Source organism: Saimiri boliviensis, chromosome 7 (assembly GCF_048565385.1).
Source record: "Saimiri boliviensis isolate mSaiBol1 chromosome 7, mSaiBol1.pri, whole genome shotgun sequence".
In the NCBI taxonomy this organism is placed as follows: domain Eukaryota; kingdom Metazoa; phylum Chordata; class Mammalia; order Primates; family Cebidae; genus Saimiri; species Saimiri boliviensis.
This window is the reverse complement of record NC_133455.1, coordinates 96,911,551-96,938,937: the sequence shown is the minus strand read 5'-3', so window position 1 is coordinate 96,938,937 and position 27,387 is coordinate 96,911,551. Positions and strand designations below refer to the sequence as shown.

The 27,387-nt window shown below is 39.2% G+C and overlaps 1 protein-coding gene across 1 annotated transcript in view; it reads right to left on the bottom strand.

Moving 5' to 3' along the window:
- MUC19 (mucin 19, oligomeric) overlaps positions 1–27,387 on the bottom strand; it is a 160,852-nt gene that overhangs the window by 15,628 nt on the left and 117,837 nt on the right. Inside the window, exons 95-152 of the mRNA XM_074403475.1 lie at positions 27,180–27,233; positions 26,694–26,723; positions 26,377–26,430; positions 26,184–26,237; positions 25,634–25,687; positions 25,482–25,536; positions 24,667–24,719; positions 24,471–24,524; positions 24,013–24,045; positions 23,700–23,753; positions 23,509–23,562; positions 22,223–22,276; positions 21,709–21,741; positions 21,387–21,440; positions 21,199–21,252; positions 20,513–20,566; positions 19,726–19,779; positions 19,528–19,581; positions 19,106–19,138; positions 18,783–18,836; positions 18,587–18,640; positions 17,679–17,732; positions 16,583–16,636; positions 16,395–16,448; positions 15,842–15,895; positions 15,690–15,743; positions 14,875–14,928; positions 14,673–14,726; positions 13,880–13,933; positions 13,677–13,730; positions 12,743–12,796; positions 12,219–12,251; positions 11,891–11,944; positions 11,698–11,751; positions 11,144–11,188; positions 10,993–11,046; positions 10,015–10,068; positions 9,561–9,596; positions 9,249–9,302; positions 9,066–9,119; positions 8,105–8,158; positions 7,613–7,645; positions 7,323–7,376; positions 7,132–7,185; positions 6,576–6,629; positions 6,421–6,474; positions 5,503–5,556; positions 5,029–5,082; positions 4,601–4,633; positions 4,298–4,351; positions 4,099–4,152; positions 2,546–2,578; positions 2,236–2,289; positions 2,053–2,097; positions 1,832–1,879; positions 1,520–1,582; positions 443–496; positions 236–289 (exon numbers count right to left, since the gene is read on the bottom strand). Coding sequence (XP_074259576.1) covers positions 236–289; positions 443–496; positions 1,520–1,582; positions 1,832–1,879; positions 2,053–2,097; positions 2,236–2,289; positions 2,546–2,578; positions 4,099–4,152; positions 4,298–4,351; positions 4,601–4,633; positions 5,029–5,082; positions 5,503–5,556; positions 6,421–6,474; positions 6,576–6,629; positions 7,132–7,185; positions 7,323–7,376; positions 7,613–7,645; positions 8,105–8,158; positions 9,066–9,119; positions 9,249–9,302; positions 9,561–9,596; positions 10,015–10,068; positions 10,993–11,046; positions 11,144–11,188; positions 11,698–11,751; positions 11,891–11,944; positions 12,219–12,251; positions 12,743–12,796; positions 13,677–13,730; positions 13,880–13,933; positions 14,673–14,726; positions 14,875–14,928; positions 15,690–15,743; positions 15,842–15,895; positions 16,395–16,448; positions 16,583–16,636; positions 17,679–17,732; positions 18,587–18,640; positions 18,783–18,836; positions 19,106–19,138; positions 19,528–19,581; positions 19,726–19,779; positions 20,513–20,566; positions 21,199–21,252; positions 21,387–21,440; positions 21,709–21,741; positions 22,223–22,276; positions 23,509–23,562; positions 23,700–23,753; positions 24,013–24,045; positions 24,471–24,524; positions 24,667–24,719; positions 25,482–25,536; positions 25,634–25,687; positions 26,184–26,237; positions 26,377–26,430; positions 26,694–26,723; positions 27,180–27,233 — 2,928 coding nt within the window. The remainder of the gene's footprint in view (positions 1–235; positions 290–442; positions 497–1,519; positions 1,583–1,831; positions 1,880–2,052; positions 2,098–2,235; positions 2,290–2,545; positions 2,579–4,098; positions 4,153–4,297; positions 4,352–4,600; positions 4,634–5,028; positions 5,083–5,502; positions 5,557–6,420; positions 6,475–6,575; positions 6,630–7,131; positions 7,186–7,322; positions 7,377–7,612; positions 7,646–8,104; positions 8,159–9,065; positions 9,120–9,248; positions 9,303–9,560; positions 9,597–10,014; positions 10,069–10,992; positions 11,047–11,143; positions 11,189–11,697; positions 11,752–11,890; positions 11,945–12,218; positions 12,252–12,742; positions 12,797–13,676; positions 13,731–13,879; positions 13,934–14,672; positions 14,727–14,874; positions 14,929–15,689; positions 15,744–15,841; positions 15,896–16,394; positions 16,449–16,582; positions 16,637–17,678; positions 17,733–18,586; positions 18,641–18,782; positions 18,837–19,105; positions 19,139–19,527; positions 19,582–19,725; positions 19,780–20,512; positions 20,567–21,198; positions 21,253–21,386; positions 21,441–21,708; positions 21,742–22,222; positions 22,277–23,508; positions 23,563–23,699; positions 23,754–24,012; positions 24,046–24,470; positions 24,525–24,666; positions 24,720–25,481; positions 25,537–25,633; positions 25,688–26,183; positions 26,238–26,376; positions 26,431–26,693; positions 26,724–27,179; positions 27,234–27,387) is intronic.

The window sequence follows — 27,387 nt, the reverse complement described above, 5'->3', positions numbered from 1 at the left end:
CAGAGACTCTTATATGTGAGGCTTGGCCCTGGAAATGGAAGGATATCTGCCCGAGTTCATTCAAAATAAAATAGAAAAACACTGATCCTGGATGAGAGTTCCTTGAAAGCTTCTCCTTGTAAAACTATCCTTTAAGAAGCGAAGTATAATTGTAATTTATTATCACTTAAAAGTCATGCATGCGTGCGCGCGCGCACACACACACACACACCCCGTACACACCATTAATTCTCACCTGTTCTCCATCCCACTACAGTGGTTCTACCGAATCCCGTGGAAGTTGCGGCTTCTGGAAGAAAAAGAGAAGCAACGAGTAAAGAATGAGGATTCAGAAGGACGGGGAAATATACTGCGATGCTCTTACACAAGAAGAGCAATGTGAAGGACGTTTTTGCCATCTTATTTCTAGACAGGGAGGTTTCTTCTCAGCTTGTTAGCCTACCTGTACTGAAACTTCCAGGTGCAACAGTTGTGCTCAAGGCCACACCAGTAGTGCCTGAAACGAGAAGGCCATGGTGTCATCATGAAGAATCTTTTGCATGGAGACAATCTAGGTATAAAACAAATCTGTATTTCCAGGGCCATATCACTCATACTGTGCACTGGCCAGCTCTGGGAGGCACCCTTCACATAGACTGCTTTGTCTACGTGGCTGTCCTATGAGCATGTTCTTCCATTGGCCCTTTTGCTCCTGGATTGAATTGTGCATCTTTCCTATATTTTAATTATTGCATTCATTCAATAAATATTTATTGAGCCCTGTTTAGGACTAGGGATCAGCTGACGTGCTTAGTACTGGGCATCAGCTTCTTTTTTCTCATGAAGCCTATCTTCTAGTAGGCTTACTTAATACGTATAATGTAAAACCCTCAAATGGGAGACAAAAGAATTTCTTTAACATATTTGCCTGTTTTACTTCCAGTGACTTGATTGTCTGATGCATCAGAGATGGTTCCTGATGATTGAAAGTAGGAAAAAAGATTCTAAGTAGGTTTTGACCTGTAATCAATCACTGAAGCAACCATTCAGCAACTTAATATTTAAAGATCAAAATGGAAAGCAAACAATTTCTGAGTTCATTTTAGTCATCTGTTCACCTGAGTCAGAACCTTCTGGGCCAATCTGGACTCCTGCTGATTTTGTAGTAATACCTATAATATCCACTAGGTTAACTGTCCAGGGAATTACTGCTCCCACTTCCCTCTCCAGAAATTTATGTCCTAAGGCAAGGCACTGGAAAAGGCTGGTTCAGAAGTCAGCTCAGGGGTATGGATGGAAGGACCAGTGCCCCCACTATACGATAATCTTTCAGACCCCAAGGCAAACTCATGACATTACTCAATGGCTGTGCTAACCAATGACACCCCTAGTTCTCACTGATTTCACAACAGTGACCCTGATGGCTTCTAAGGAAGCTTTGGCCTTTGTAAGAGGAAATGAAGCAGAAAGTATGTTTAGGGTTACATATTTCTCCTTGAAGTTAAACAAGAGATGACCACCATTGAAAATATGCACTTACTTATAACAGAACTTCCAGGTTCAACAGTTGTGTGAGAGATGACACTGCTAGCACCTGGAATCACTAAGAGGAAGAAACGTATGTCATTTTCTTTACATTAACAGAAGGGCTAAGAAGAAAATTATTGTATGTTTTTTGTTAACTCAGATGGCCTATTCCAGAATTCCTCATATACCTTTCAACAAGGATACTTCATTTCAAAAAAGAAGAAAAAAAAAAAAAAAAGCAAAGCCTAAGCTCTCACATTGGACATCTCCTTATTCTTGAATACTGGTAAATATCAGGAAGATATTCATACTTTCCCATGCTCACCTGTTTGACTGCTGGACAGCTGGCTTCCCAGGGCAGTGGTCATGGATCCTATAGAAGAGAAAAGAGAGCATATTCTGCTGTCTATAAATGTGAAAAATTGGGTAAAACACTATTATTCTGAAATTTAGGGGCTTGGACAAAGATTTCCATTGGAAATTACTTTGTATTTATTTCAATCAATTTGAATTGTTAGAAATATTTCACAAACTTCTCATATTTACCTGGGACTGTTACTGCTTCACTGATTCCAGAGAAAGTTGTAGCCTCTGAGAAAAAGGGGGAAAAGAATAGCAGTGAGGGCAAAGATTTGAAGAATCTGAGAAAAGCATGGTAGGCTCACCCAGGCAGACACTCCATTGAGGAGCCCTTTCCAAACAGTCGTTCCTCCCAGCCTGGTGCTTTACCTGAATTAGAGCTCCCAGGGGCAACTGTTGTAGCTGAGGGCACTCCAGCTGTGCCTAGGCAGGAAAGAAAAGAAAAAGATAAACAGAGCGACACATTTGTAACCTTTAGAAGAATGTGGCCAGCATCATGTCTACCTGGGACCTTGGAGCAGCAAAAGATACTTTCTGGATCTGTAACTGACAGGAGGTGGCATTTTCTCTGTTTACCATGTGCCTCTGTAAGGCCAAGGTTAATGTAGTGGCTAATGTGTCTGCTCTGATTGTTTTTGCCAAGATTGAAGGTCTTATCAAAGGCTTTCTCCAAGTTTACCTGTCTTACTTCCTGGTGCTCCAGTGGTGGCTCCTAATGAAAAGGAAAAGAGAAAGGAAGATGGAGGAGGAGGTGGAAGAGGAAAAAAAAGAAAAAGAAGAAAGGAAATTTTGAATTTTTACCCCTCAACTAAAATGTAACATCGTAATGATTTCTATGCTGAATACAAGTCAGTACTGTCATGTTATACATACTGAGTTATTTTCAAACTAAAAAGCCTTTCAGAGCCAGAGCTACTGTAACTCTTCTCTCTAGAGGCCTCAGACCCTGAGGCTAATCCTAGAGAAGAAAAAGCCTTTTAGAAATTTGGGCTCAAGATGTTCCAAATCTGAAAGGAAATCCTGGTTCCTTTGAAATAGCTTCAAAGGGAAATGAAAAACTCTACTCCACATTAAAGAGATTCTTTACATAATCTATGCAAACTTTCTATATTTCAAAACTATTCCAAAATAAAAATATCATCAAAAAAAGGTTTCTTCTAACAAATCTATCAAAATACAGCAGTAAATAATGAAACCCCCATAATCTTCATCTAATTTTATTTCTGCTCTGGTGGTGCTACTTCCTCCTAGGAAAGCTGTGGTCTCTTAAAGATGGAAAGAAAACCAAAATTAATTGAGTGTTACAAGAAAGGGATGAGCTAAGCTGATGTCATTACAAGAGAGAAACCCAATTCAAACTGTCTTGCCACCCCCTAAGTTAGAAAAGAAACTTTTCGGACTGTAAAAGTGATATATGTAAGTTTTTTGTGTTTTTTTTTTTTTTAATGGGGAATAAAAGGATTTTTACCCATACAGTTCTTAATTAGACTTTAGGTAGTTCTTAACTAGAATAAGACATATAAACTTCTTAATAAAAATGTTTATAGTAAGGAGCTTATCAGTGATAGATATGCTCACTACTATTATCATCATTTTCATTGATTTAAGTATCAGAATTTTCATGTGCAAGAATTTTGCCAGAGGGAGTTGGGGAAGTTTCAGGGCTGGCCACAGATTGCCTTTGCTTGGATGTCCCCTGTTCAAAAAAAAAAAAAAAAAAAAAAATGCCAGCAGCTACCACAGTGAAACTTGGAATTAGAGAGTGACAGGAATCAGTATCTTTATTCTTTACCCAAAATAAGAAATAAAATGGCTGAGAATGAAGGTGAGGAAACTGTGTTTTCTCAATGTGCCAACAAACTTGTTTTTAGATGTTTCTAGAACCAGGAGTTGAATCTATATATGTTTTCCATGTACCATTTCTATCTCAGAAAATTAAATGACAAAAATTTTACTATCTTTATTTCTTCCTTTATATATAAATGAAAGAAAGAAAGACATTTCTCTCCAATCACCCAGCTGATTATCTGTGACTTAGCTCCATGGTGAAGTATCCCTGAAGCAGAGGAAAGGAAGATAAAGTTATCTGAGTGTCACATGTGGTTATTAGTAAAATCCCACCAATCTGATAATGCTTGTTCTGAAGACACTCTTCACAGGAAGTACAAACATTAGATGTGATTCAGGAGATGTTGTCTACTAGGAAGCAGGAAGTGCCTCATCAGGGCTTACCTGCAGTGGGTCCAGTGCCAGTCACTCCACTTGCTCCAGGAGAAGTTGTAGCTGCTGAGAGAGCAGAAAAAAAAAAATGGAAAAAATTCTGGGATTTAGAAAGGAAATAGTGCTGCTTTTGCATAGAAGCAGCAAAAGGGAAGACTTATTATTGTAGAAAGCAGCCAAGAAATGGCTCTGTAGCAAATTATGGACTCACCTGTGCTGAAACTTCCAGGGGCAACTATTGTGTCAGGTGCCATCTCAGAGGTGCCTGAAACACAAAGGGATTGGGGTGACCATGCTGAGTAAGTCAAAGGAAGACCTGAATCTAAAAGGAATATACTATATTTATTTTCCATAAAAGAAGTCATTTTCCCTGAGGATATGGCAGATGGTGAACTAGATGCATCTGCCTGGTTTCAATGCTTCACAGCTAGAGCAGATAGAGACAGCATCCTCAGCTTCAGGCACTTCTGGAGTTTGGTAAAAGGGAAACTAGATGGATTCCCCCAGTGCTCACCTGCTTGCTTTCCTGGAGCTGTAGTGATGCCTGCTGTGAGATAGAAAGGAGGGGGGAAATGTTTTAAATGTGCTGAAACCATCAGGTGTAGGAGAAGATAAAGAGCAAGAAAATACATAAGCACGCACACATATATAAATGCATGCATCCTGAGTCCAAGGGGCTCTTTTGTATTTCACACACTCTCATGGAAAACTTTCTGAATTCACCTCAAATGCTAGTGACAGTTGTAATATAAGTGCAGAAATTCCATTCCATCCTCAGACATAAAGCTGTAAGTCTCCATTCTAGAATTATTAGATTTCAAAAAAAAAATGTATCTCCACCAGCAAAACTATTTTGAATCTCTTGCAGCATCCCTAAATAAAACACAAACTGTCTCAAGGAAAGCTTAAGAGACCTAATACTTAGGGGTTGTTTCTTCTCACCAGTTTTGAATCCAGTTCCAGAAGTACCAGTCTCTTCAATGGAAGTTGCAGCCTCTGAGGGAAGAAACAGAGTGGTGAAGTCTGTGAATTTGGAATACTGGGAGAGGATACTGGGTTGGTATTTTATCATAGCAGCTCTAAAAGACATAGCATGATACAGGTATTGATCGACTTACGACCTATGCGACTTACGACCTATGCAGCTTACGACCATTCTACTTTACGACCACGATCGCTAGCCACCACTGCTCCGCGTCTGGCAGCACAAACGTTGCCCAGCTGGGTATACGACAGTGCGGACCACCTTCTGGCAGCACTACCATCTCCACGTGCACCATTTCAACTGTACATATAGCCTATTCGACTTATGACCAAATCGTGTTACGACCATTTCGTGGTCCCGACCGTGGTCGTAAGTCAAGCACTGCCTGTATTTGACATTAAGTAAGACACACTTCCTTCTTGTTAGGCTACCTGTGTTAGAACTTCCAGATATAATGGTCATTCGAGAAGACTCTCCAGTGATACCTGAAATTGAAAAAACGGGAAATGGAGTAATAGAGCATTGTCTCCCCAATTAAGCTCGGAAGCATCAACATGTCAGCCCTAAAGACTGGAAGCCCTTTCCTGGAAGGGAAGTGGGGGCAATCTCAGGGCTGGCCACAAATTGCCTTTGCTTGGATGTTACCTCTTCAAAAAAAAAAAAAATAGCCAGCAGCTACCACATTGGAACTTGGAATTAGAGAGCAACAAGAATCAATATATTTATTCTTTATCCAAAATACATATATATGAACAACTTCCTGGCACTTCGTTTTCCAGGCCAACCAGAGATGCATGTGTTGCTACTGGGTTTCTCTTTCACTATGACACAAGGGTAGAGTAGAGTTTAAATCACCCTAACCTGTTTCCCTTCTAGGAGCCTATCCCTGTGGTGGGACAGAGGTGACTACAGAGGAAACAAAGCATACTTTTATCTTTATAAGTCGAATTCTTTGATACAACTTGGGGCATTTAATAATCAGTTGTCTTCACGGTAAGGAGAGGGGGAAACAAACATCTTGTAAAAGTAAATAAGAAACATAACAGAAATTGTCAAGCTGCGGGTGGAAAAGTAAACTGGGAAAATGAGGACAGGAAGTTCTGGAAGGTTGGGATACATGCAATAGACTCTTAAGCTTCCTATCAGAAAAAAATGTCTCCATAAGCCAGGATACTGTAGACAATCTGGCTGAGCCATCTGAGGTCATGGAATCTTAAGCAGAATCACTGGTCAGGTAGATATGACATAATACGGCCCCAGAGAAAATCCCTCTCCCTCCAAACCCATCATAGGCTGCAACAACCCAACTAGACAGATGAGAGACTCAGGCCTCAGCCTAACAAGCTTACCTCCTGGTGGGCCTGCTCGAGTGGTCCCGCTGCCTCCTGAGAAAGTCGTGGCTTCTGAGAGAGAAAGGAATTGGAGGTATAATGATGACTACACATGACATTCTGTGGCCCTCAGAGAACAGACTGCTCAACGGGTCATGATTAGAATTCCTGACCTGTGTGGGCACCTCCAGCTTCCAGAGTTTTTCCAGAGATGCCCTCAGTAATACCTGAAATAAGAAAAGTTTGTGTGGTCGGTTGGTCAATTTGTGGTCCTTAATGATATGAGAATAAGCTCTTAAAGGATAAAGAAAGAAAAAAGTATTTGCTTCCATATACTAAAAATTTATTTTTCTGGGTTTTGTATTTTAAGGAGTTAATCCATATATTGTCCATGGAACATACAGTTTCCTTGGCAAGTTTACAAAAATCACAACTGAGGCCCCTTTTTAATGTTTAGATACAGGGAGATAGATTTAGGCTCAAGTCACCTCTATAACTATCAGGGAATGGGTCGCGTGATGACCTGATGAAGTGTCTTTAGGCCCAAGGCACAGATATAAGGAGGAAAAGTTGAAGTTTATGAACTGTACTTAATGATGTTAAATACTGAACATCTGCTGAATTTGTACTTAATATGCCAGAAATGGGAAATTGAAGGAGTTTTGTTATATTTCTAGCAAGACATGAGACACTATTACAAAGTACACTTCGTTCCTTAGGAGAGCTCACTTGTGACTATTTCAGCACTTGTTATTCCACTTTCTCCTACAGAGATTGTGGTCTCTGCAAAAGAGGAAAAAAGAATAGCAGTGAAGGCAAAGATTAGAAGAACCTGAGAAAAGCTTGGTAGGATCACCCAGGCAGACACCCCATTGAGGAGCCCTTTTTAAGCAGCGGTTCCTCCCAGCCTGGTGCTTTACCTGAGTTCGAGCTCCCAGGGGCTACTGTTGTAGCAGAGGGCACTCCAGCTGTGCCTAGGCAGGAAGAAAAGAGAAAGACAGGAACTTTTTTTGTAACCCTTAGGAGAAGGTGGTGAGAAGCATGTCTGTCTTTGACTTTGGAGCAGGAAAAGACGCTTCCTGGACCTATGGAGGACAGGCATATTTTGTGTTTTCTGGCTGCCTTTGCAAGGCCAAGGATAATATGCCTGCCCTGATGATTTATGTTTGCCAGTGTTGAAGGTCATAGAAAAGGCATTTCCAAATTCTACCTGTCTCACTTCCCGGTGCTCCAGTGGTGGCTCCTAATGAAAAGAAAAAGAGAGAAGTATGAGAAAGAGAAGAGAAAATTTTGAATTTTTATATCTGAAGTAAAGTATGACAACCTAATGATTGCTATGCTGAATGCAAGTCAATACTATGATGGCATACACACTATGCTCTTCTCAAAGGGAAATAATTTCAGAGCCAAAGCTACTGCAGCTCTGCTCTTCAGAGGCCTAAAACCCTGAACTTAGTCTCTGAGAAGGGAAAGCCTTCAGGAAATTTGGGCCCACATGTTTACAAATCCAGATCCAAGAAGAAACTGTTTTTCCTGAAGTATTAAAGTTTTAAAAGAAATTTAAAACTACACTCCACGTTAAAGTGATTCTTTGGATCATCAATACAGATTTTCTGTAACTTAAAAACTCATTGTTAAAAAAGTTCCTCTAAGAAATCTATCAAAATACAACGATAAATAATGAATACTGAAAAATATTTACCTGATTTTATTTCAGTTCTAGTGGTACCAATTCCACCTAGGGAAGTTGTGGTCTCTTAAATATGGAAAGAAAACTGAAATTAATTGAGTATTAAGGAGGAGGATGAGCTAAGTGGATGTAAAGACGAACAATAAGCCCAATTCAAAATGTCTTGTCACCTACTATTACGTCAGAAGAGAAATCCTGTAAACATGATGGAAACCTTCAATATCCAAGTTTAATTGTTAAAATGGTGAGAAAAAACATGTTCAAATCATATTGTTCTTAATTGAAACTTAAATGTTTCTCAATTATAAGTTATATAGACAATTTCAAAAGGTATACAGTCAGAACTCATAAATGATTGATATGCTTATTGTTATTACCATCATTATTTATTGCTGCAAGTATTAGACTTTTCACATGCAAGAATTTTGCCAGTGGCTAAATTAGAAAGTGATAGGAATAAATATCTAAATTCTTTACCCATAATGAGGAATTAGAAAGTGATAGTAATCAATATCTGAATTCTTTACCCAAAATGAGAATGAACATGTCATATCATGAAGGTGTAGGAACTATGTGTTTTCTCAATGTGCTAATAAGCTCTTTTCAGAGGTTTCTAGAATCACGATTTAACATATATATGTTTTCCATGCACCATTGCTGTCTCAGAAAATTTAATGACAAAACTTTCAATGACTCAATTATTTCCTTTAGATATCAGTGAGAGAAATAAAAAAGCATTTCTTTCCAACCACACAACTGATTCTCAGTGTCTTAGCTTCATGGTGAAGTCTCCTTGGAATAGAAGAAAGAAAAATAAAGGAATTCGAGTGTTGAGCCTTTAGTCATTTAGGTAATATCGTGCCTATCTGGTAATCTATGTTCAGAAAAGACTCTTTACAGGAAGTACAAATCCAACATGTGATTCAGGCAATGTCGTCTACTGGGAAGGAGGTAGTGGATTGTCAGTGCTTACTTAAATGGCTGTTAAGCCCAGCCATTCCACTTGATCCAGGAGAAGTTGTTGCTGCTGGGAGAGGAAGGACATGAATGGAAAAGATTCAGGGGGCAGGGGATGGAATGAAATGGTGGTGCTTCTGCACTGAAACACCCCAAGGCAGACACCAGGAAAGGATTCTCCACCACCCTGTGGACTCACTTGTGCTGAAACGTCCAGGAGCCACTGTTGTGCCAGGTGCCACCCCAGAAGTACCTGAAACACAAAGGGATCGAGGGGACCATACTGATTCAGTAAGTCAAATGAAGACTCAAATCTTAAAGGAATATGCTGTATTTATGTATTTGTTTTTTATGACATAAATCTCTCTCTGAGCATGAGGCAGAAGGTGAACTATATGTATTTGCCTGCTTTCAAAAATTCATAACCAAAGCTCATAAAAAATGTTCCCAACGTCAAGCATAACTACCAATTTTATAAAAGGGAAACTTGATGCATTTTCTCGATGCTCACCTGCTTGCCTCCCTGGGGTTGAAGTGATGATGCCTACTGTGAGGTAGATAAGAGGAGGAAAAAAATGTTTCAATGTGTTGAAACTTCAGATGTGGGAGAAAATATTGGGAAAGCCAATTGTAAGATACATACATACATATGCAGGCATGCACCCTGGTTCCATGGGGCTCTTTTATACTTCAAGCACATTTGCATGTGTACACACAGAAAACGTTCTGTCTTCCAGCTCCAATGCTGGTGACAATAGTAACACAATGGAGAAATCCCATCCCATCCTCAGCCTCAATGAAGGGAGGCTCGATTTTGGAATTTGTAGTCTTTCAAAAAAGATTTCTCCCTAATGACAAATCTAAATTGAGTTACTTGCAGTGTCTCTATAAAAACCACAAACACCATCAAAAAAGTTAAGAGACCTAATTTAGATTACCCCAAATTATGGGCTTTTGAGTCTCACCAGTTTTGAAACCAGTTCCTGAAGTACCAGTCGCTTCAGTGGAAACTGTGGGCTCTGAGGAAAGACATAAAGTAGGGAAGTCCATAAATATGAAATACTGAGAGGAGATATTGGGGTGTTATCATAGCAGCCCTAAAAGAAATATCATGACATCTGACATTAAATATAAGGTGCTTTCTTCTTGTTAAGCTATGTGTGTTAGAACTTCCAGATACAATGACTATTCCAGAAGATTCTCCAGTGGTACCTAAAAATCAAAAGAGGTAAATGCAGCAACAGAGCATTTTCTTCCCATTTATGCTTGGAAATATCAGTGTGGCCCTCAAGCACTGGAAGCCCTTCCTGAGGATACCCTCTCTGTGCAGTGAATGGAAAATGAACAACTTCTAGCACTTCATTTTCCAGGCCAACCTGAGATGGAATTTCCCTTTTGCTGTGAGGCAAGGGTAGAATAGCGTTTAAGTCACCCTAACCTGTTTCTCTTCCAGGGATCTATCCTCCTGATGTGCCAGAAGTGCTTACAGGAGAAATACAGCATGATTTTAACCTTATAAGCAGGACTCTTTGACACAGCTAGGGGCATTTAAATAATCAGTTGACATCATGGAGCTCTCTAGTGAGGGGAAAGAGGAAATAAACATCATATATAGATCAATAAGAAAAATGATAGAAAATGTCCAAGTGTGAGTGGAAAGGTAAATTGGGATGACTGGAAGTTCTGGAAGGTTGGGATACAGGCAATGGACTCTGAAGCCTCATATCAGAAAAAAAAATATCTTTATAAGCCAGGATACTGAAGACAGCCTGGCTGAGCCATCTGAGATCGTGGAATCAAAAGCAGAATAACGGATCAGATATAGGACAAAATATGGTCCCAGAGAAAATCCCCCTCCCTCAAAAGCCTTCACATTATATGTCCCTGTAATCACCCAGCTAGAGAGATGATGAGAGCCTCAGGCCACAGCCTAACAAGCTTACCTTCTGGTGGTCCAGCTCGGGTGGTCCTGCTGCCTCCTACGAAAGTTGTGGCTTCTGAAAAAGAAAGGAATTGGATGTATGACAACTGCACAGGACATCCTGGGACCCCATAAGCTGTATTGCCCAAGGGACCATGTTCAGAACTCCTGACCTGTGTGGGCACTTCCAGCTGACAGAGTTTTGCCCTCAGTAGTACCTGAAATAAGAAAGGACTGTGATTAGTTGCTCAATCTGTTGTCATTAATGAAATGAATATAGACTCCTATAGAAAAAAGAAAGAAAAAAACTTTGTTTTTCTTAAACACACCAGAAAATTTATTTCTCTAGAGTTTCTGTTTTTAAGAGTTAATCCATATATTGTCCATGGAACATATAGTACTTTGGCAGGTTTATAGAGAAAGTCCTCTGCCATGGAGTCCCTTTTTTATGGAACTATTACAGATAGATAGATTTGGGCCCACGTCACCTCTGTAACTGTCATGGAATGGGCCCCAGGATGACCTGATGAAGGATCCTTAGACCCAAAGCATAAGACATAAGGAGGAAATGTTGAAGTGTCTGAACTATGTTTATTGATGTTAAATATTGATCATCTGCTACCTGTTTTTCTAATATGCCAAATACGGAAAATTCAGACATTTGTCATATTCTATCAAGATGTCAGAAATTATAACAAAGTACACTTAGTCCCTTAACTGAGCTCACCTGTGATTATTTCAGCTCTTGTTTGTCCACTTTCTCCTAAAGACATCGTGGACTCTGCAAAAGAGGGGAAAACAATATCAGTGAGGGCAAAGATTAGAAGCATCTGAAAAAATCATGGTAGGATCACCAGGCAGACACCTCGCTGAGGAGGAGCCCTGCCCACGCAGTGGTTCCTTCCAGCCTGGTGCTTTACCTGAGTTGGAGATGCCAGGGGCAACTGTTGCAGCAGAGGGCACTCCAGCTGTGCCTAGGCAGGAAAGAAAAGAGAAAGAGCAACAGAGAGACACTTTTATGACCCTTGAAATAATATGGCTGACAGCATGTTTATCTGTGTCTTCGAAGCAGAAAAAGATGCTTCCTGGACCTATAACTGACAGGAGAGGCATTTTTCATGTTTATTGTGTTCCTTGGCAAAGGCGAGGTTAACACAATGGCTAATATGCCTGTCTTTATTATTTACTTATTATTATTATTATTTTGCCAACATTGAAGGTCATATAAAAGGCTTTCCCCAAATTTACCTGTCTTACTTCCTGGTGCTCTGGAAGTGACTCCTAATGAAAAGAAAAAGAGAAGGAGAAGGAGTGGGAAAGAAAGAGAAGGAAGAAAGAAAAACATTTTTTGAATTTTTATCTCTGAACTAAAATATGAACATCTTAATGATTTCTACACTGAATTGAAGCTAGTATACTAATGTTATATAGACTATGCTCTTTTCAAAGGGAAAACCGTTTCAGAGCCAGAGCTGTCACTGTAACCCTCCGCTGCAGAGTCCTAGACCCCTGAGGTCAGCATCTGAAAAGGGAGCGCCTTTAGGAAATTTGGGATCACATAATTACAAATCCAAATCCAAGAAGAAACTCTGTCTCCCTTGAAATATTATAGCTTTAAAGGAAATGTAAAACTCCATTCCACATCAAAGTGATTTTTTGCATTAATGCAAATTTTCTGAAAATTATTTCAAAATGAAAAGCTCGTTTAAAAATTTTTTCTCTATGAAACCTATCAAAATACAACAAAAACATAAATACTCCAAAGTCTTTACCTGATTTTACTTCTGCTGCAGTGGTGGCACCTCCTCCTAAGGAAGTTGTGGTCTCTTAAAGATGAAAAGAAAACCAAAATTAATTGAGTACTAAGGAAGTGGGATGAGTCAGTGGATGTCACTACATGAAATAAGCCCAATTTGAAATGTCCTGTCACCTATTAAGTCAGAAAAGAAGACCTCCTGAGTGTAAAAATGATGGAAACCTTCAATATACACATTTAAGTGTTAAAATGGGGAGATAAAACATTTTAACTCACATGGTTCTTAGTTGGACCTTAGATATTTCTTAATTGGAATAAGATATATAAAATTCTTAATAAAAAAGAATATATAATAAGGAACTCATAAATCATAGATATGCTCACTACTATCATCGTCATTATTTATTGCTTTAAGTATTATAGTTTTCATGTGCAAGAATTTTGCCAGTAGCTACCAAAATTCTTAGAATTTTGAACTTAGAACTAGAGAGCAATGGGAATCAATGTCTCAATTTTTCCGCATAATGAAAAGACAATGGCCTACAATGGGGTAAGCGAGCTATGTTTTCTCAGCATGTCAACAAGGTCTTTCCAGAGGTTCTAGAATCAAGAGTTAATTTATATGTTTTTCATATATTTATATCTCATGGAATATTTGATGACAACCATTCCAATAACTCAATTACTTCCTTTAGATATCAATGAGAGAAAGACATTTCTTTCTAATCACCCAACTGATTCTCAGGGCCTTAGCTCCATGCTGAAGTCTGCTTGAAGCAGAGGGAAGGAAGATAAAAGAGTCTGAGGGTCTGACATTTGGTTGTTAGGTAAAATCCTGACTAACCAGTAATCTTTGTTCAGAAAATGCTCCTCACAGGAGGTACAAACAATAGACATGATCCAGACAACCTTGTCTACTAGGAAGCAGTTAGTGGTTCGTCAGTGCTTACCTGCAGCGGGTCCAGCCCCAGTTGTTCTGCTTGCTCCAGGAGAAGTTGTGGCTACTGAGAGAGGAAGGGCATAAATGAAAAAGATTCAGGGACCTAGGGATGGAATGGTGGTGTTCTGCATAGCAGCTCCAAAGGAAAGACATTTTTGTATCAGGCACCCAGGAAAGGATTCCATGTCATTAGTAAAGAAACTGTGGACTGACCTGTGCTGAAACTTCCAGGGGCAACTGTTGTGCCAGGTGCCACCCCAGAGGTGCCTGAAACACATTATATCTCTTTTAGAGTCAGGTCTTCATTCAACTTACTGATCATTGTGTTTCAGTAAGTCAAGTAAATACCTGACTCTAAAATGGATATAATGCATTTCTTTGCTATAACTGAAATCTCTTTTTCTGAGCTTGTGGCAGAGGGTGAACTAGTTGTATTTGCTTGCATTCAACAATTCAGAACCAAATAAAACAGAGAAAAATACTGTTTGCAACTTCAAGTGCTTCTCCTGAAAATGTAATGAAAGGGAAACTAGATGCATTTCCCTAGTGCTGACAGACTTGTTCCCCTGGCACTGCAGTGATGCCTGCTGTGAGATAGAAAGAAGGGGAAATAAGGTTTAAATGTGCTGCAAACTAGATGTAGGACAAAATATTGACAAAGCAAAGTTTTATCCATACACAGATACACACACATTCATGCATGCATCTGGTTCCATGGGCTTTTTTTCTATTTCACACACATACACTCACACACACACAAGGAAAACATTCTGAATTCCAGCTCCAATTCTTTTGATAAGTGTAATACTGCTGGAGACACCTCAACCCATTCTCAGAACTGGAGCAGTGAGGCTCAATTCTAGAATTAGCAGACTTGCAAAAAATGTATTTCTAATAGCAAGTCCATTTTAATTACTTGCAGTGTACCTAAATAAAATGTAAACACTCCTAAGGAAAGCTGGATTCCTATCTTGATGATACAAAATCATGGACTCTTTATTCTCACCAGTTTTGAATCCAGTTCCAGAAGTACCAGTCGCTTCTGTGGCAGGTGTGGCCTCTGGGGAAAAGGAAATGGGTGCATAGTGACATCTGGGAATTTGGAATACTGCAGAGGATATTGGGGTATTATTTTATAATAGCAGCCCTAAAAGAGATATCATGAAATCTGACACTAAATAAAAGGCATTCCCTTCTTATTAAGCTACCTGTGTTAGAACTTCCATATACAATGGTCATTCCAGTCAATTCTCCAGCGGTACCTAAAATGCAAAAAAAAAAAAAAGGAAAATGGAGCAATAGATTATTATCTCCACAATTAAGCCTGGAAGCATCAAGGTGCAGCTCTAAAGCACTGGAAACCCTTTTCTGAAGACACTGAATCCCTGTAGAGAATGGAAAATGAACAACCTCTGAGCACTTGATTTTCCAGGCCAACCTGGGCGGCATCTGATGCTACTGGGTTTCCCTTTCTCTATGAGGCAAGGGGAGAATAGGGCTTAAATCACCCTGGCCTGTTTCCCTTCCAGGAACATATCCTCCTGACAGAGGTGCCTATAGGAGAAACAAAACACAGTTCTATATTTATAAGTAGGACTCTTTGATACAACACGGGGCATTTTAACATCAGTTGTTCTCATGAAATGTTGTAGGAGGGGAGAGAGGACACAAACATCATGTGTAAGTAAAGGAGAAAAATGACAGAAAGTGTCTCAAACTGTGGGTGGAAAGGAAAACTGGGTAAGGAGAATTGGAAGTCCTGGAAAGTTATAATATATACAATATACTCTCATACTTTGTATCAGAAAAAATTGTCTCTGTAAACCAGGACACTGAAGACAGCCTGGCTGAGACATCTGAGGTCACTAATTCACATGCAGAATAACTGACCAGGTTGATCTCACACACTATGGGCACAGAGAAAATGAAGGACCTTCCTTCAAATGACTTCACATTATTGTTCACTGCAGCCACCTAGGTGGAGAGATGATGAGAGCCCCATGCCTCAGCCTGACAAGCTCACCTCCAGGTGGTCCTGCTCGGGTGTTTCCACTGCCTCCTGGGAAAGTTGTGGCCTCTGAGAGAGAAAGGAATTGGAGGTATAAAGACTGGACAGGACACTCGGGGTTTCCCAAAGCTCACACTGCCTAAGGGGCCATGTTCAGAATTCCCGACCTGTGTAGGCGCTTCCAGGTTCCTGAACTTTGCCAGAGACGCCCTCAGTAGTACCTGAAATAAGAAAGGTGTTCAGCTGGTCAATTTGTTGCCTCTCATGAAATGAGCATGGGCTCTTAAAGGAAAGATAATAACTTTATTTCTTTGAATATACCAGTACATTTATTTCTCTGGACTTTCTAGTTTCAAGAGTTCATTCATATATTGCTGGTGGAACATATAATTCCATCGGCAAGTTTACACAGAAAGTCCTCCACCACTGAGACCATTTTTTCAGGGTTCAGTTGCAGAGAGATAGATTCAGGCCAAGCCACCTTTATAACTGCAAGGGGATAAATGGGTCCCATGCTAGCCTGATGAAAAGGCCTTTGACACAGCAAACGAGACACAAGGAGGGAATGTTAAAGTGTTGGAACCGTATCTACTGATATTAAATACTGAATATATGCTAAATATTTTTTAATATGCCAAATGGTGGAAAGAGTTTTGCTATATTTCAAGTGAGACATTAGAAGGTATTACAAAGTACACTTAGTTCCTTAGCTGAGCTCACCTGTGATTATCTGAGCTCTTGTTTTTCCATTTTCTCCTACAGAAGTTGTGGCTTCTGTAAATGAGGGGAAAGGAATAACACTGAGGGCAAAGATTTGAAGAATCCACGAGTAAGGTTTGATCACACAGGCAGACACCCCACTGAGGAGCCCTTCCCAAGCAGTGGTTCCTACCAGCCTGGTGCTTTACCTGAGGTGGAGCTCCCAGGGGCAACTGTTGTAGCAGAGGGCACTCCAGATGTACCTATATGGGAAAAAAGAGAAAGATCAACATGGCAACAATTTTGCAATCCCAAGAAGAATGTTGGCAACAAGTCTGACTGTGACTGTGAAGCAGCAAATGATACTTTATGGACCTAAAACTAACAGAAAGTTAAACCTGTTGCGTGTCTACCATTTACCTTTGCAAAGCCAAAGTTAACACCATGGCTAATATTCCTGCCAATCTTTGCCAAGATTAAAGATTGTATCAAAGGCTTTTTCGATATTTACCGGTTTTAATTCCTAGTGCTCCATTAGTGGCTCCTAATGAAAAGAAAAAGAAGGAAGAAGAGAAGGAGGAAGAGGAAGATAAGAGGAGTAGGAAGAGGAGCAGAAAGAGGCAGAGGAAGAAATAAAGGAGCCAGAGGAGAAGAAGCAAGAGGAGGAGGCAAAGGAGAGGAGGAGGCAGAGGAGAGGAGGAGGAAGAGGAGGAGGAGGAAGAGGAGGAGAAAGAAGAGGAAGAAAAGGATGAAGAAGATAGAAAAGGAGGAAGAGGATGAGGTAGAGAAGAAGAAAGGAACAAGAGGAAAGACAGAGGAACAGGAAGAAAAGAAGAGGAGGAGGAGGCAAAGGTGGAGAAGGAAGAAGAAGAAAGATTTAGAATTTTTTCTTTAAAATGTGATATCTTAATGATTTCTACGCTGAATAGAAGTAAGTACTGTAATCCTATACAGACTAAACTCTTTTCACGGGAAGATCCATTTTAGAGCCAGAGCTATTATACCTGCTCTTCCAAGAGGCCTAGAACCCAGGGATTAGTCCCTGAGAAGGGACTTCAGGAAATTTGTGGCCAAGTGGTTACAAATCCAACAAGTATTGCTGGTTTCCCTGAAATACCATATCCCCCAAAGGATATAAAAACTCCATTCCACATGAAAGGGATTCTTTGCTTTATCTTTGCAAATTTTATGTAATTTAATACTTGAAAATAAAAGGCTTTAAAAAAAACACCTGTTTTCTCCAAGAAATCCATGAACTTGGAATCAAACTACAACAATAAATAATGAAAATATCCAAATCTTCACCTGATTTTATTTCTGCTCCAGTAGTACCACTTTCTCCTAGGGAAGTTGTGGTCTCTTAAAGATGGAAAGAAAACCAAAATTAATTCAATATGAAGGAAGAGGGATGAGTAAGCTGACGAGACTGTGTGAAACAAATACAATTCAAAATCTCTTGTCACCTACTGCTAAGTCAGAAAAGAAGCCCTTTTCCATGTAAAAGTGTTTATCTTCAATACGCAAGTTTAATTTTCCATTTTTAACTCATGGATCTTCTTCTGACCTTAGATAGTTGCAGTGATAATAAGGTATGTAAAAGTCACATACAATATGCATATATCAAGGAAATTATAAATGATCAATATGCTCATTACTATTATCATCATTATTTATTGCTTTAAGTATTAGACTTTTCACGAGCAAAAATTTTGCCAGTGACTACCATGTTAGAACATGGAATTAGAAATAGAAATCAATATCTCAATTCTTTACACATAATGAGAAAGAGAATGGCCTTGAATGGGATAAGAAAACTATGCATTTCCTCAATGTGTCAACAAGCTGTGTTCAGAGGTTTCTAGAAGCAGGAGTTAACCTATATCTTTTCTACACATCATTTGTGTCTCATGGAATATTTAATGACTAAAATATCAATAACTCAATTACTTCATTTAAATATCAACAACAGAAAAAAACATTTATCTTCAATCTCCTAACTGATTCTCAGTTCCTTGGCTTCATAGTGAAGTCTCCCTGAAGCAGAGGAAAGGAAGGTTAAAAAGTTTGAGTGTCTGGCCTTTAATTATTAGGGAAAATCCTGCCTATGTGATCATCTTTCTTCAGAAAATGCCCTTCACAGGGAGTACAAACAGTAGATGCAATTCAGGCAACGTTGTCTACTAGGAAGCAGGTAGTGGTTCCTCAGTGCTTACCTGAGGTGGGTCCAGCCCCAGTCATTCCACTTGCTCCAGAAGATGTTGTGGCTACTGAGAGAGGAAGGACATAAATGGAAAGGATTCAGGGACTTGAAATGGAAACATGGCACTTCTGCTTAAAAGCACCAAAAGGAAAGGCATACTATCGTAGCAAGCATCCATGAAGTGATTCCCCACCACACCGTGGACTCACCAGTGCGGAAACTTCCAGGAGCAACTGTTGTGGCTAGAGACACCCCAGAGGTGCCTGAAACAGAAAGAGACTGACGTGATCGTGGTGAATGAGTAAATCAAATGAAGAACTGACTCTCAAAGGAATATGCTCTATGTATGTATATATTTATTTATTTGTATGCCACCATAGAAAGCTCTCTCTGAGCTCAAGACAGATGGTGAACTACATATATTTGCCTGCTTTCAGCAATTCAAACCAAAGCACATAGAAAATGTTCCCAACTTCAGGCACAACTGGGAATTCGAGAAAAGTAAAACTAGATGCATTTCCCCAATGCTTACCTGCTTGTTTCCCTGGGGCTGAAGTGATGCCTGCTGTGAGGTAGAAAGAGGAGGCAAAAAAGGTTTAAATGTACTGAAACTTAAGATGTAGGAGAAAATACTGAGCTATCATTTTTGTTCACATATACGCTTGTAAATGCATGCATCTTTTCTGTCTCACACACACAAAGAAAACATTCTGAATTCCACCTAAACTGCTAGCAATAGTTGTAACACGAATGGAGAAATTCCATTCCGTTCTCAGAAATGGAGCAGTAATGCTCCATTTTAGAATTAGTAGATTTACAAAAAATGTATCTCCACCAGCAAATCTATTTTGAATCACTTGCAATGTCCCTAAATGAAACAAACACAAACTCTCTCAAGACAAGCTTGAGAGACCTAATGCTTATGACACCAAATCATGGGTTGTCTCTTCTCACCAGTTTTGAATCCAGTTCCAGAAGAACCTGTCCCTTCTATGGAAGTGGTGGCCTCTGATGGAAGAAATAGGAGAATGAAAAATGCTGGAAAATTAAAATACTGGAAGAAGATATTGGGGTATTACTTTATCATAGAAGCCATAGAAGAAAAATGACACCTGACATTAAATAAGAAGCATTTACTTCTTGTTAAGCTACCTGTGTTAGAACTTCTAGATATAATGGTCATTCCAGACAATTCTCCAGTGGTAACTAAAATGCCAAAAAAGAAAAAAAAAAGAAAAAAAAAAAAGAAAGAAAGAAATGAAGCAATAGAGCATTTTATCTCCAATTAAACTTGGAAGCATCAATGTATCCCTGAAGCACTAGAATCTGTTTCCTGCACTCACTCTATTTCTATAGAGAATGGAAAATAAACACCTAGAGATGCATAAGTTGATGCTGGGATTCCCTTCCACTATAAGGCAAGGGGAGAACAGGGCTTTAAATCACCTTGACCTGTTTCCTTTCCAGGAACACAGTCCTCTGGTGGAATAGCGGTAACTACGGGAGACATTATATTTATAAGTAGGACTGTCTGATACAACTTGGGATATTTTAATAATCAATTACCTTCATGAAGCTTTCTAGTAAGAGGAGAGAGGAAATAAACATTCTGTGTAAGTATATGAGAAAACAATAAAAAATATCAAACTGTGAGTGGAAAGGCTGGGTAAGGGGAATAGGAAGTCCTGGAACGTTGGAATATATGAAATATTTTCTAATACCTTTAATTAGAAAAAATAATGTCTCCAGAAGCTAGAATAGTGCAGACAGCTTGGCTGACAATCCAAGTCATGAAATTTCCAAGTCCAATAACTGACCAGGTTGATAGGACACAATATGGCCAAAGAGAAAATGCAGTCCCTTCCTTCAAATGCTTTCACATTATTTATTCCCTGTAGCCACCCAGATAGAGAGCTGATGAGAGCCCCAGGTCTCTCACCTCCGGATAGTCCTGCTCGAGTGGTCCTGCTGCCTCCAGGGAAAGTTGTGGCCTCTGAGAGAGAAAAGAATTAGAGGTATGAAGACTGTACAGGACATTCTGGGGCCCCATAAGCTATATTAGCCAAGGGGCCACATTCAGAATGCCTGATGTGTGTGGTCACTTCCATCTTTTGGAGTTCTGCCAGAGATTGCCTGAGTAGCAAAGAGGAAAGAATCTTGGACATTTGGTCAACTTGTTGCCCCTTATGACTCTTAAAGAAAAAAAAACACATTTTTTTTCTTCAATAAAACAGAAAATTTATTTCTCTGCGGTTTCTATTTTTAAGAGTTAATCCATATATTATTCATAGAACCTATAATTCCCTCAGCAAGCTTACAGAAAAGGTCTTCTGCCACCATGTTTCATTTTTAAGGTTTAGGTAGAGAAAGATAGATTTGGGCCCAAGTCCCATATATAGCTGTCAGGGAATGGACCCCGTGATACCCTAATGAAGGGACTGATTTTAGAGCCAAAAGAAAAAAGGAGAAAATGTTGAAGTTTCTGACCTATACTTATTGGTGTTAAAATTTGAACATCTGCTACATTTTTGCCTAATATGCCAAAAATTCAAAAACTTTTGTCATATTTCGAGCAAGATGTGGGAAATTATAACAAAGTACACTTAATTCCTTAACTAGGCTCACCTGTGATTACTTCAGCTCTTGTTATTCCACTTTCTCTCAAAGAAGTTGTGGCCTCTGCAAAAGAGGGAAAAAGAATAGCAGTGAGGGCAAAGATTAGAAGAATCTGAGAAAAGCATGGTAGGATCACCCAGGCAGACACCCCATTAAGCCCTTTCCAATCAGCGGTTCCTCCCAGCCTGGTGCTTTACCTGAGTTGGAGCTCCCAGGGGCAACTGTTGTAGCAGAGGGCGCTCCAGCTGTGCCTAGGCAGGAAAGAAAAGAGAAGGATTGAGATGGGAACCCTCTTGTGACCCTTGGAAAAATGTGGCTAACAGTATGTCTATTTGTGACTTTGAAGCCAGAAAACACACTTCCTGGCTTATAGCCGACACAAAGACAAACACGTTTCAGGTTTACTGTGTGCCTTTGCAAAGCCAAGGGTAATGCAGTGGCTAATATTCCTACCCTAATTATTATGAACAATATTTGGTCACAGTGGAAGGTCATATGAAAGGCTTTCCCCAAGTTTACCTGTCCTACTTTCTGGTACTGTAGTGGTGGTTCCTAATGAAAAGCAAAAGAGAAAAGGAGAAGAAAGAAGAGGAGAAAACAAGAAAAAATAAGAAGAAAGACAATTTTGAATTTTTATCTCTAAACTAAAATATGACATCTTAGTGATTTCTAATGTTATATAGACTATGCCCTTTTCAAAGGAAAAAACTCTTCAAAGCCAGGGCTATTATTGCAAGACTCCTCTCTAGAGACTTAGGACCCTGATGTTAGTCTCTCAGAAAGGAAAGACTTCAGAAATTTTGGGCTCAAGAATTTACAAATCCAAATCCACGAGCAAACTCTGTTTCCTTGATATATTATAGACTCAAAGGAAATTTAGACCCACACTCCACATTGAAGGAATTCTCTGCATTATCTATGATAATTTTCTGTAATTTAAATTTACTTCCAAATTAAAAGCTCATTAGAAATAATTTTCTCTAAGAAATCTGTCAAAATAAAACAATAAATATAAATAATCTAAAGTCTCTACCTGATTTTATTTCTGCTGCAGTGCTGCCACTTCCTCCCAGGGAAGCTGTGGTTTCTTAAAGATGAAAAGAAAACCAAAATTAACTGAGTACGAAGAAAAAAGGATAAGGTAAGTTTATGTCATTACATGAGATAACTCCAATTAAAAATGTCTTGATACTTTCTATTAAGTCAGAAAATAAGTACTTCTGACTTTAAAAGTAATGAAAACCATAAATACACAAGTTTAATTGTTAAAATCAGGAGATACCACATTTGTAAATTTATCTTCTTAATTGGACCTTAGACATTTCTCTTTTTGTTTCTTTGTTGTTGTTGTTGTTGTTGTTTTTGTTTTTGTTTTTTTTGTTTTTCTGGACCTTAGATATTTCTTAATTGGAATAAGATATGTAAATCTCTGATTAAAAAAGTGGATACAGTGAGGAACTCACAAATGATCAACATGGTCATTACTATTATTATGAGTATTTATTGCTTTAAGCATTAGGCTTTTCATATGTAACAATTTTGCCAGTTGGAACTTGGAATCAGAGAGGTGTAGGAATCAATATTTTTATTCTTTACACACAATAAAAAGAAAACAGCCTTCGATGGGGTAAGATTAATCTGTATTGTCTTAATGTGTCAAAAAGCACTTTTCAGTGCTTTCTAGAATCAGGAGTTAATCTGTATGTTTTTCATGCACCATTTCTATAGATCAGCTAATGAGAAAAATTTTAATAGCTGTTATTTCCTTTATATATCACTGAGGGAAAGAACGACATTTCTCTCCAATCACAGAACTGATTCTTAGTGCCTTAGCTCCACGACGAAGTCTCTTTGAAGCAGAGGTAAGGAAAATAAAGGTATTTGAGTATCTAGTCTTTACATATTAGATAAAATATTGCCTATTTGAATTTTTTTTTTTTTTTTTTGAGACGGAGTTTCGCTCTTGTTACCCAGGCTGGAGTGCAATGGCGCGATCCCGGCTCACCGCAACCTCCGCCTCCTGGGTTCAGGCAATTCTCCTGCCTCAGCCTCCTGAGTAGCTGGGATTACAGGCACGTGCCACCACGCCCAGCTAATTTTTTGTATTTTTAGTAGAGACGGGGTTTCACCATGTTGACCAGGATGGTCTCGATCTCTCGACCTCGTGATCCACCCGCCTCGGCCTCCCAAAGTGCTGGGATTACAGGCTTGAGCCACCGCGCCCGGCCTGAATTTTTTTAAAAAATATCCTTCACTGGAAGTACAAACGGTAGATGTGATTGAGGCAACGTGACCTACTGGGAAGGAGGTAGTTCTTACTTGTAGTTGTTGTGACCCCAGTTATTCCACTTGCTCCAGGAGACGCTGTGGCTGCTGGGAAGACACAAATGGAAAAGGTTCGGGGGATATGAAATGAAATAGTGGCATTCCTGCATAGAAGCATCAAAAGGAAAGGCATGTTACGGTAGCGAGCATCCATGAAAGGACTCCCCACCACACAATGGACTCACCTGTGCTGAAACTTCCAGGGGCAACTGCCGTCGCAGGAACTACCTCTGAGGTGCCTGAAAACAAAGAGACTAAGGTGATCACAGTGAATGAGTAAGTCAAATGACCCAAATCTAAAAGGGATGTGCTGTATTTATGTATTGAATTGCCATAACAGAATTCTCTTTCTCTGAACCTGAGGCAGGTGGAAAACTCAAAGTATTTGCCTGCTTTCAACAATTCATAACAAAAGGATATAGAGAGACAAGTTTCCAAGTACAAGCACAACTGAAAATTTGATAAAAGTGAAACTAGATGCATTTTCCCAATGCTCACCTGCTTTCTTCCCTGTTGCTGTAGTGACGCCTGCTGTGAGATAGAAAAAGGAGGAAAAATGGTTGAAATACTTTGAAATTTCACATATAGAGAAAGAATTGAACCAGTATTTTCGTTCACATATACACTTTAAATGTATGTGTACTGGTTCTGTGGGGCTCTTTTCTGTTTCACATAAAAGCACAGAAAATTTTCTGAATGCCACCTAAACTGCTAGTGACAGTTGTAACATAAATGGAGAAATTACATCCCATCCTCAGAAACGAAGCAGTAATGATCCATTTAAGAATTAGTGATATATATATATATATATATATATATATATATATATATATCCACCAGCAAATCTATTTTGAATCACGTGCAACGTAGCTAAATAAAACAAACACAGACTCTCTCAAGAAAAGCTTGAGAGACTTAATACTTATGATGCCAAATCACGGACTGTTTCTTCTCACCGATTCTGAATCCAGTTCCAGAAGTGCCAGTCCCTGCTGTGGAAGTGGTGGCCTCTGATGGAAGAAAGAGGAGAATGAAAAAGGCTGGGAATTCAGAATACTGGAAGAAGATATTGGGCTTTTACTTTATCAAAGAAGCCCTTTAAAAAAATCATGATATCTGACATTAAATAAGAGGCATTTCTTGTTAAGCTACCTATGTTAGAACTTCCAGATATAATGGTCATTCCAGACAATTCTCCAGTGGTAACAAAATGCAAAAAAAAAAAAAGAAAAGAAAAAAAGAAATAAACCAATAGAGCATTTTATTTCTAATTAAGTCTGAAAGCCTCAATGTAGCCCTAAACACTGAAAGCGCCCTCTGCTGTAGACACTCTATTTCTACTGAGAATGGAAAATGAACAACTTCCTAGCACTTCATTTTCCAGGCTAACATGGGATGGATGTGTTGTTGCTGAGATTACTTTTCACTGTGAGGCAAGAAAAAATAGGACTTGAATCAACCCGACCTGTTTCCCTTTCAGGAATATATCTCCCTAGTGTGACAGAGGTGCCTAAAAGAGAGGAAAAAAAATCACTGTTTTCTACCTATAAGTAGGACTGTTTCAGTCAATCATTTGTTTTCATGAAGCTTTCCAGTGACGGGAGAGAGGAAGTAAACATCATGTGTAAGTATATGAAAAAAATGATCAAAAGTATCAAGCTATGAGTGGAATGGTAACCTGGGTAAGGGGAATAGGAAGTCCGGAAGGTTAAAATATATAAAATATTTTTAATATCTTTTACCACTAAAAAATAATGTCTCCATAAGCTAGAATGGTGCACACAGCCTGGCTGACAATACAAGGTGATGAAATTCAAGAGCAGAATAACTGACCAGGTTGACAGGACACAATATGATCAAGGAGAAAATGCAAGCCCTTCCTTCAAATGCCTTCACTGTTTGTTCCCTGTAGCCCTCAGATAGGGAGATGATGAGAGAGAGCCTCAGGCCTGAGCCTGACAAGCTCACCTCCAGGTGGTCCTGCTCGGCTGGTCCCACTGCCTCCTGGGAAAGTCGTGGCCTCTGAGAGAGAAAGGCATTGGAGGTATGAAGACGGCACTGGACACTCTGGGACCCCATAAGCTGTATTGCCCAAAGGGCCCCGTTCAGAATGCCTGACCTGTGTGGGCACTTTTAGCTTCCAGAGTTCTGCCAGAGATGCCCTGAGTAGTACCTGAAAAAAGAAAGGATTGTGGTCAGTTGGTCAATTTGTTGCTCCTCATGATATGGGCATAGGCTCTTAAGGAAAAATATATATATTTTGTTTAATACAATAGAAAATTTACTTATCTAGAGTTCTATTTTTCAGAGTTGATCCATATATTTCCCATAGAATATATAATTCCCTCAGCAAGTTTGCAGAGAAAGTCCTCTGCCACTCAGTTTTATTTTTAGAATTTAGATACAAAAAGATAGATGGACCAAAGTCACCTGTGTAACTGTCAGGGAATAGTCCCCATGACGCCCTAATGAAGGATTCTTAGATCCAATGCAAAAAACATAAGGGGGAAATGTTGAAGTGTCTGACCTGTATTTATTATTTGATATTGAACATCTGCTACATTTTTACCTAATGTACCAAATGTGGAAAATTCAATAACTTTTGCTATATTTCTACCAAGACATGGTAAATTATAGCAAAGTATACTTAGTTTCTTAACAGAGCTCACCTGTGATTATTACAGCTTTTGTTATTACACTTTTTCCTACAGAAGTTGTGACCTCTGCAAAACATGGAAAAGAATAGCAGTGAGGGAAAAGATTAGAAAAATCTGAGAAAAGCATGGTAGGATCACCCAGGCAGACACTTCATTGAGGAGGAGCCCTTCCCAAACAGTGCTTCCTCCCAGCCTGGTGCTTTACCTGAGCTGGAGCTCCCAGGAGTGACTGTTTTACCAGAGGGCGCTCCAGCTGTGCCTTCAAGAAAGAAAGAAAAAGATCAACATGAGAACTCTTCAGTGACCTTTAGAAAAATGTGGCCAACAGTAGGAATATTTGTGACTTTGAGGCAAGAAAACACTCTTCCTGAAGTTCTAACTGACATGAGGACAAACATGTTTTCAGGTTTATTGTGTTTCCTTGCAAGGCCAAGGTTAATGCAGTGGGCAATACGCCTGCTGTCATGATGATTATTATTGTGCCAATGTTGAAGGTGCTATGAAAGGCTTTCCCAAGTTTACCTGTCCTACTTCCTGGGGCTCCAGTGGTGGCTCCACATGAAAAGAGATTAGGAGAAGAAGAGGAGGAGGAAAGAAGAAGAAAGAATAAAGAAGATATTAAATTTGTATCTATGAACAGGACACTAATGCTATGCAGACTATGCTCTTTTCAAAGGGAAAACCATTCCAAAGCCAGAGGCACTATTGCAACTCTCCTCTCCAGAGACCTCGAACCCTGCAGTCAGTCTCTTAAAGGAAGAGACTTTGAGAACTTTCAACTCAGCAGTTTACAAATCCAAATCCAAAGAGAAACTCTGTTTCCTTGAAATATTATAGCCTCAAAGGAAACTTAAAACCACACTCCACATTAAAGGGATTCTCTACAATATCTATGATAATTTTCTGTAATTTAAATTTATTTTCAAACTAAAAGCTCATTTAAAAAAAATTCTTCTAAGAAATCCATCAAAACACAACAATGTATATAAATACCCTCAAGGTCTTTACCTGATTTTATTTCTGCTCCAGTGGGGCCACTTCCTCCTAGGGAAGTTGTGGTCTCTTAAAGATGAAAAGAAAACCAAAATTAATTGAGTGTTAAGAAAGAGGGATAAACTAAAGATGTAATGATGTCATTATATGAAATAATCCCAATTCAAAATGTCTTGACACTTTCCATTAAGTCAGAAAATAAGTACTTCTGACTTTAAAAGTA